Source organism: Kryptolebias marmoratus, linkage group LG17 (genome assembly GCF_001649575.2).
Source record: "Kryptolebias marmoratus isolate JLee-2015 linkage group LG17, ASM164957v2, whole genome shotgun sequence".
In the NCBI taxonomy this organism is placed as follows: Eukaryota; Metazoa; Chordata; class Actinopteri; order Cyprinodontiformes; family Rivulidae; genus Kryptolebias; species Kryptolebias marmoratus.
In genome coordinates this window covers 3,183,578-3,193,139 of record NC_051446.1, presented here as the reverse complement: position 1 = coordinate 3,193,139, position 9,562 = coordinate 3,183,578, and the positions used below count along the sequence as shown (strand labels likewise).

General features: G+C 41.5%; 1 protein-coding gene across 1 annotated transcript in view; it reads left to right on the top strand.

The window, feature by feature from the left end:
• Positions 1 to 9,562, top strand: part of spg11 (SPG11 vesicle trafficking associated, spatacsin) — a 112,292-nt gene that overhangs the window by 82,257 nt on the left and 20,473 nt on the right. Inside the window, exons 36-38 of the mRNA XM_017438613.3 lie at positions 3,275 to 3,443; positions 3,539 to 3,615; positions 3,694 to 3,849. Of these exons, the coding sequence (XP_017294102.1) occupies positions 3,275 to 3,443; positions 3,539 to 3,615; positions 3,694 to 3,849 (402 nt within the window). The remainder of the gene's footprint in view (positions 1 to 3,274; positions 3,444 to 3,538; positions 3,616 to 3,693; positions 3,850 to 9,562) is intronic.

Below are 9,562 nucleotides of genomic sequence, written 5' to 3'. Positions count from 1 at the left end.
CGATCCACTACAGATTACATGCAGTCTAACACCAATTAGGTGTTGTGATGAGAAGCTATTTTATTTTCTGTTTTTCAAGAGTAGTCAGCTTGTAGGGCACCACAACTGCTTCCACCTGCGTCGATCATCATCATCATATGAAATAAGTTTTTGTCACAACAAAAAATAGTGGCTGGTAAAATATTTGAGTGGCTGGTAAAAAAAATTTGTCCAGCCACTAATTTCCACCCCTGGTTTGGATGATGGTGGTGTGAACGAGCACTGCTTGCTTCGGCTTGCTTTTGATGTTGTAGCTTCAGTTGCTTTAACTTCTTCCTCCGCAGATGAGAACAGGGTGCGGACCTGAGCGTGCACCTGACACTAAAGTCAGTGCAAGTCATCTATAATGAGCTGTGTTAGAAGATAGAGGCTTGTGGGGAGCAGGTGCATTTGGACAACGTCTCCCCTGACATGTTGGGTTTTTTAGTCAAATTCTTGTACTATTTTACCATGCACAGAGAGGACTGGAGGGTGACAAATATCCCACTATCAATCTTGTTTGCCTCTGGTATGAGAAACTGAAGCAACACTGCCAATCCTCCCCACAGCAGGCATGTGTGCGCCAAAGACACACAGAAGTACTGGAGCACAAAATCATTTTCCACGACTTACACAGTTGCACTTTTCCTATGGCCTAATTTTAACAAACTTAAAATGATGAAACCTGCTGATGTGTGTAAGGTACACAGTGCTGAATCTTGTCTCGCCCATCTGGAGTACAGTCTTTGATAGCTGTGCAGCTAAACCAGATTGTTTTATGTATCGCACTAAAACTTTGGCTGCCGCTATGGTCTCACCTATTCCTAGGGCGTTTTTGGCAAATGCGTCAGGGTTCAGCCCATGGCGTAGGACTGTGTTTATGAGATGGTCAAGGCAGTTAATCCTCCTGTATGGCTCCAAGGCTTTAACAATATTGCTTCCCTGGTCTGTCACTCATGCTATTTTACTGAGGGACGTGGGGTCCAGGCCAAATTTTTTTAACAAGTAGGCACAATATTTTGTTTATGTTTTTGCATGTTTTCACGTCCTCTGCTATAAACACGGCTGTCGTTGGAGGTTTTCTTACTAGTTTAAAGTCACTTCCGACGAAGTGACAGATGACTGCCGTTTAACTTGTTTTCCTGTAGTCATCAGTCCACAAATCTGTGCCAATGCCAACATCTCCAGTTGCAATGGCCTCTTTGAGCATTTGTATTAAGACATCTCTTTTTTTTCCTCAGCCATTTCTGTGCACATCTTAGAAATTGTGTTGCAGTGTGGCTGGACTGACTCTGCTGAGACACAGCCGTAAGTGGCACCAACATTTATTAACTCTTCAGGCAGTCCTCGAAAACCTTCTCCACTTACCACATAAAAAGGCCTTAAGTCTTTACAGCAAAACTGGACACACTTTTCCGTGATGGCTTGCTTGAATCGCAGCGGCACTTTCTGCACATTCACAAATGAGGTCATTGAGCTTTGACTTTCATCTTTTTTAGCAGTTTGACATGCCTTCATATGACTGTTCAGTGTTGAGGTGCCAGCCTTTTTTGCTGTCATAGCAGAGAAGACCACCACATTTGCTGCACCCCACAAAACCAAAACTTGCCTTTTTGTCATCAACTAACAGTTTAAATCAGTTTCAGACCTCAGATTTTGCACTGTGCTGGTGTTGTAGAGTAAGTTCTCCCATTTTTAGCTTTTGTTTAATACTTTCAAGCTCCATTATGTTGCTTGTTGTGGGTCAATTGCAAATCCTCAGATGTGAGTCCAGCCTTTCGAAACCCACTGGTGATAGTGGATTTTTTGCCACTGGTCGAGGTTGTCAGGATCCACTGACAGACAGCAGCTCTGTCTCATTCTTCAACAGCCAGATCGATTGCTTTTAACTTGAAAGCTGCATCATATGCGTTTTTTTGTGTGTTTTCCATGATGGTGTAGTATAAAGTGCAAAATGACTGATCTGAAAAAATTATGTGAGTGTGTTTAATTTAATTTGAACAGTTACATTGGTCCACAGAGACCTGTTCTGTGATTTCATTGGTCTGATGTGAGGAGGCAAAATGTTTTGGCAGCATGGACCAGGAGGCTAGGGTGCAGTACCTGGAGGGTATAGGGGTTCTAAAAGGTGAGTGAGTATCTGTGGGTATGGGACAGGGATCTTGAGTTCAAAACTGGGCCTAGAGCAGTGGATGCTGTTGACTGATAGGGTGTACATAGGTAACCCCACTTTCTCAAATGAGAAAGCTCCTCTCTTTCACTTCTCGGATGAGAAGCGAAACATCTTCAGCTACAGAATAGAAGTCCAGTTGTTTTTGTTTTTAACCTTTTGTATTAGTATCATGTACAAATCACTGTTAAAGTTTCAACTTTAAAAATTTTGTTAGGTTTTGTGATGAGAGTCATTGAAAGAAGAAAAAGGTTTAAAAAAGGTAAATCACTCATTTATTTACAAATTGTGTACTTTTAAATTAAATAAATGACAAAATGGTTGCTAAATGTTAAAGTTCTATAGAGATCATTATAAAATGTTTAATTGTGAAAAGATTGTGAATAATTGTTTATGTGCGTAGTACTACTGATGGATTAACTGGCTGTGATTTGTCATGTGTCTGCGCACATGGTTGTGAACTTCATGAGTTGTCTATCAGTTTTTGCCACTTTCTACCAGAAGTAATATTGATGTTGTTTCAACCTTATAGTTCCATACCTTAAAATACATGTGGCTTGACCTTGTTTGTAACTTTATTTTGATCGATTTGTACATTGGTTCTGATTTTCTGTGATCAGTTTAAAATGTGGATGTGGTAGCTTATTTTGTCTACCAGAGGGCTTCAGCCCCTTTCCCAAGAGTTGACAACGACAGAATGTAATGTTGCCAGTGAATGTCACCAGGAAGAAGAAGCTTTAACTTCGCTAAGCTATATTTAGCTCCAGTAACTATTTTTGATCATTAACGACCTAAATGTAACAACATCTTTTTCCTTAGCAGCATAGCACGTGTCATCAAACAGTGTCTTTGTGCAAGTTCTGTTTTTAGCCAAAATGAAGCTTTAACATGTGAAACCATAGTGCTTGTAGGTCGAATTTCAAACACAGCTGTCTTTGCACTGATATACTGTATATTTTTCCCCTTTTGATTTTGTCTTTAAGTGACTTTATCGTTTTCTCAGCATATCAGTTTAAATATGGCAGACTATTTAAACCTTCTTATTGACTGCAGAACAACCAAATTCTTCCTTCCCTCCTACTGCAGAGCTCCAGTCTGAAGACTGCTCTGCTGGATTACATTAAGCGCTGCCTCCCTGCAGATAGTGAGAAGCACAACATGGTGGCATTGTGTTTCAGTATGAGAAGGGAGATCGGAGAGAACCATGAGATGGCAGCCAGGACACAGCTGAAGATGATCGAGTCTAGAGTGTGGGGTGAGTCAGAAGATTGTTCACATCAAAAACTACTGCAGTTAATAATCTGCTCTGATTCCAGTTTTTGTTTTTCTAATTTTGGCTTTCTTTAACAGTTGTCACTCCTGATCTGAAAACTTCCTTGGCCAAGGTGTTGGCTTTACTGAAAGATGCTGCAGAGAGCTTCTCCAAGGTACCAACGTTTTTCTGTTTGCTTACTTTAGGGATGCAGGAAACATTCTCAGTGTGTGTTTATGTGTGTGACTCCCAGGACTCATGTGTGCGTCAGGCAACTCGTTGTGTCAAGACTGCTAAGCTGGTTGCTCTTCAGCTCCATTTTCTGAACCAGGGATCTGACCTCCGCATCATCAACCTCCGACCTTCAGAGATGCCAAGTGCCGCCCTGGCTCTGCCGAGATGTTACCAGGTTTGTTTTTGTTCCAGAGTCAAAGTTTTGCCACTTTGGAAAACCTCCACTCTACCTTCTCAACAAGTGTCCCCACATTTTCACTGATGGCTAACAGCAGTTGCTTCACTAAGGGATCTGCTGATGTCTTTCCACCTTGGCATTGTGTTAAAAGGTAAATGGGCTTATATAGCGCCTTTCTAGCCAATCAGGCCACTCAAAGTGCTTTACAACACAATCTGTGTCCTCAATTATTAATCCATACAGCACTCTACTACATCTCTACAAAGCTGTGCTGAATAAATCATTTTATAGAGTCTAATCAGTGCTTTTAGATGAAATTCATATATAGATGGGGCACACATCGAAGTAGTAAGGGGTTCAGTGTCTTACCTAGGGACACTCTGACATGTGACTGCTGCTAGAAATCAAACCTCCAACTCTCTCATTGGAGAACCACTTTGCTAACCACTGAGCCACAGCCACCCACATACCTTTATGCTCCAGAGTAGCAAACAGCCAAAGGTCTTGTTTATACTGAGGTGGTCACACTGATGATGATCACTTAATAAATACATTTGATGCAAATATGCAAATCACAAAGTGCTACAAATTTTACTTTTGTTGCGTCTTTTGTTGTTAATCATCAGGGGTCATGTTAACAGATGACTTAGTTATTAATCCCGATTTAAAAAAGAAAGGCACATGCACTTCCTTTTTTGATGTGTGAATGTGGTGTTGACCAGTATTTCTTTTGTGCACCGAGAGGCCAATCTCTGGTTTTATGAATACAAAATGCATCACTATATATTGTCTAAGGTAGACTGTAGAAAAATGAGCTGAAGTAGGTGTATGTTACATTTATCTAAAACGAAATATGTGGCAAAAATATCAGAGGCAAAGAACCCAGCTTGTTGGTTTTTGTTTTTTTTTAATAAATGTATTTCATAAGAAATGTTAAGCAGAAAATTCTAGTGGTGAGACAATATGTTTACCGTATTTTCCAGTCTATAATGCGCACTTAAAAGCCTTCAATTGCAACAACAGTGCGCCTTACAATCCAGTACGCCTTATATATGTAAGAAGTCGTAATGTTTTAGTATGACTTTGGTAAACTACAAAGCCACACCGCTTGCAGCATTAGGCCTCCACATACTCAGGTGTGCTGTGTGTACTCCGTGAGCCGTGTGGACTCCACATGGACTGTCTGCAGACGGTTGAGACTTCATACTCGAGCGTACAGATTGTCTGCAATTCTCCCGTGACAACCTTCAGTCATGGTGTCACCAGACGAGGAAGAGATCGCTTTCCTCTTAGCTTTGTCATGATGTGGGATGACGGAGACGAACCCAGAACACAGACTCATATTAAAAAGAAACTAATTTTTAAACTAAGGAATAAACAAAACAAAAGGCTGACGTGACAGGTAACCAGATGACAAAGCTGGGGGAGATGAAGATGAAAACATACATAGACACACGAGACAAAGGCAGAAGGAACACAAACCAAACTACAAGATAACAGAATAAAATAAATAATAAACACCAACTGAAACATAAGGCAACTAACTGAAAACCAAAAACCCAAATCCCGACAAGCTTTAAAAAACAAAAGGAAAGACGGTGCCTTTAGCCCTGTTTCTTCACCACCAGGGCAGCCACTGCACACCTGCCAGTGCTGCACAGAGAGCAGCAATCACACTGCGAGCTGGCAGCGATTCTCACCTGAGAGCGGTTGGTGTCGCACACAAAACAGTCCGATGTGAACACCGTTTCTTGCCGTGCAGTTTATTGTGTGACACCGAGTATGCATATGCGGTCATAAAAATTGATCTTTGCGCGGGCGTGTCCGGCGGGTGTCTGCTTCGAGTCCGCCTCGAGTATGCGTGGACCTCTGCGGAGTGAAGTACACCCGAGTATGTGGGGGTCTTTACGTCGGTGCAGTATTCTCTGAAAAGACAGGGCTGTTTTGTTTCGCTTAATGCGCCTTATAGCCCTGTGAGCCTTATATATGACAAAAGTTTGAAAATGGACCATTTATTGACAGTGCGCCTTATAATCCAGTGCGCCCTATAATGCAGAAAATACGGTAACCTAAAATTGTAAAAGAATGCCTTTTAAACAAAGTTCAGCATAAAAAACAACAAGGCCACCAGCAGTCTCATCTGAGCTGAAAGACCATATCACTTCATGGTCAGCATGACCTAGCTTCAAACTGTGAACAGACATCACTAAATCTTATTTTTCACACAAAAAATCTGACCTATGTAGTACTGAACTGGATTAGAGCAAAAAATTCCAGACAAGACAATTCCAACAAGAAATTCTAGAGTCCAGATGTCTTCAGTTAAAATTCAGGAAGGTCTGCCTAAAGACTTTTTTACAACCCCAACTCCAACAATGTTTGTACGTTGTGTGAATAAAAGCAGAACCCCAGAAACCCATTCAATATATTCATAATGGGACTTAGTAAACATGTCAAATGTTTAAACTAAGAAATGTTAAATTTTTTTGAAAAAAATAAATAATTTTGAATTTGATGGCAGCAACCCATGACAAAAAAATGGAACAAGATAAAGTGAAGTGAAATTTATTTATATAGCACTTTTCACCAACAAGGCGATTCAAAGTGCTTTACAACACAGACACAATAATCAGGTACAGAATTAAATACAGAAATAAAAACATCAGTCAGGTAATTTTAGCTAATAGTAAGATTGGTATGACTAGAACAGAGTAGGGTTGATATAAAAATAACAGGTCTTTAATGTGTAATACTTCTGACTTAGACCATTTAAGCATGAACAAACTTTCCTCTAAGAGGAAGCATTTACAGATACAGAAATAAAAGTATAACTATAACAGATACAACAATAACAGGTCTTTAATATGATATGTTGAAGTCTGAAAGCTGTAAAAGTAAGTGGTACAAAAATGAAGCAGCTCGAGCATTTGCAACTAATTAGGTTAATTGATAACAGGTCAGTTGGGCTCTGGAATCCAACTCCTGGAGAAGGGCTGGACTCTTTTCTAGTCTGGAGTTGTCCAGGGAGAGAGGCATCGGGTGTGGGGATACTCCCAAGCCCGTGGCTGGTGAGTTGGATCCGATGGCAGGGGAGGTTGCTGGACAGACTTGGTAAACCCAAACAAGCAGTGAAGGTGAACTGGGAATGTTTGGTGGAGCCCCCTGTCTGTGAGATCTTCAACTTACACCTATGGGGGAGATTTTTTACTTCTCCTGGGGGAGGTCAGGGACATGAAATCTGAATAGGCCATGTTCAGGGCCTCAGAAGCTGTGGCCTGAAGGTCATTGGTGCCTGTCACAGCAGCAACTGGAGGACCCACTGGTGGACACCAGCAGTGATGGAAGTTATCAAGCTGAAGAAAGAAGCCTGTAGGGCTTGGCTGTCCCAGAGTACTCCTGAAGCAGCTGACACGTACAGGGTGGCCAGGGTGGCTTCTGCAGTTGGGATTTCAAAAACTCTTGCAGGGAGGAATTGGAAGAGGCCATAGAGATAGACTTTGAGTTGGCCTCAAGGTGGTTCTGGCAAACCGTTTGGCAACTCAGAAAGAGAAAGTGGGCCACATCCCAGGTCATGCTTGGTCTGAGAGGGGAACTGCTGGCCCGGACTGGGGATATTGTTGAATGATGGAAGGAGCACTTCAAGGACCACCATGTCCCCCTTTGAGGAGGCAAAGTCTGAGCACTCGGGGGAAGACAAGTCCATTACCATGGCAGAGGTCATTGAGGTAGTCATAAAGCTGCCCTGGCAGGGTGCCAGGGGTGGATGAGATTCACCCTGAGTTGCTGAAGGCTCTGAACGTTGTGGGGCTGTCATAGTTGACACATCTCTTCAATGTTGCATGGAGGAATGGGACAACCCCTGTGGAGTGGCAGATCAGTGTGGTAGTTCCCATTTTTAAAAACGGGGGAGTGGAGAGTGGGTTCCAAATATCGGGGGATCACACTTTTTAGCCTCCCCAGGAAAGTTTACTCTTGTGTGTTAGAAAGGAGGTTCCAACCAATTGTCAAACCTTTGATCCAGGAGGAGCAGTGTGGCGTTTGTCCCAGTTGTGGAACAGTGGACCAGATCTTCACCCTTGTGGAGTTGCTAAGGGGGTCATGAGAGTTTGACTCTCAAGTTTACATGTGTTTGTAGATCTGGAGAAGGCTTATGACCGTGTTCCCCAAAGCATTTTTTCTGGTGCTGCAGGAGTATGGGGAGCCTGGGTTGCTTTTGACAGCTATCTGGTCCCTGTATAACCAAAGCAGGAGCTGTGTTCTTGGTATGTCAATTTATTTATAGAACATACTGAAAAACAAAGTTGACAAAAGTGCTTTACAATTCAATATATAAACAAAATAGATCAACCTAAATGAAATACAAAAATACATCATAAATTTATCAGCTATATAGCAACTCAAACTGTGGTAGAATCCAATGCCAAGGATCAAAGATGTGTGTTAAGCATGTATTTAAAAGACTGAACAGTCTCAGTGGTCTGAATATGAAAAGGTAAACCATTCAGTAGGTTTGGAGCAGAACCTACAAAAGCCCAATCACCTCTGAATTTTAGTCTAGATCTAGGGACATCTAAGAGAATGTGGTTGGTTAACTGAAGTGGTCTTACTGGAATGTGTATATTAAGCAGATCACATAGGTATGATGGGGCCAGACCTTTTACAACTTCAAAAGCAAGCAAAAAATCTTAAAATCAATTTCAAATCAAACAGGAAGCCAGTGGAGAGAAGCCAGAACCAGAGATATGTGTTTGTGTTTTGTAGTACCTGTTAAAAGATGAGTTGTGGCATTCTGGACAATTTTTAAGCGATGCAGAGATGAGTTGTCTAAACCAACATACAAAGCGTTACAATAATCCATCCGAGAGGTAATAAAAGCATGAATTACTTTTTTAAGGTCTTTGGTCAGAAGATATGACTACACCTTCAGTCTTAGTTTTAAAAAAAACTTTATCAGTTTTTCTGATTTTAAAAGCACTATCAAACATAACATCCAAATTTCTGATAGCACAGCAGTTCAGGAAGTTCACTTTCAACCAAATTTTAATTTCATTCAAGTAACTCAAAAGTGGTTGTAATGGATTGACCCTGTCTGGCTTAATGGGCAAATAAACCTGGATATCATCAGCAAAAGAGTAGAAGGGAATGTTATATTTTCTAAAAATGGATCCCAAAAGCAGCATGTAAAGGTTAAAAAGCAGAGGACCTAGAACAAAGCTTTGAGTGACCCCACAAATCAGTGGTGTTCAGATTTTTGAAAAACTGTTGAAAAACTTTTGTGCATCATCTTGTCAACAAGCATTGGTCTAAATTTGAAGTCAATATGCTTAAATTCAAAGACAGAATAGCAATGGATGAAATTTAATAAATTCCAAATTAAATTAAAGCTGCAAGCAGCGTTGGCGGCCCTCGCAGCTCAGCGCCGCTCCGGCCTTGCGACCGCGGGAGCTCTGGTGACCGCCGTCTACGCTCTCGCGCCTTTCCTGCACCGTCCACTAGGTGGCGTTTTCAGCAAAAGTCCCAAAATGCCTTCAGTCAGGATCAGTACCAGTCCTGTGCCATGCTGTGAACTTTGACCTTCCTACGTCAAACAGTTAAAGAGTTAGAGCACATTGGCTCTCGTGACCTTGACCTTTGACCTTGTGAACTTGAAGTTAAAAAGGCTGATACTTGACCCATGGGGAGTCTCGTTGTAATGTTTGACCTACCTACT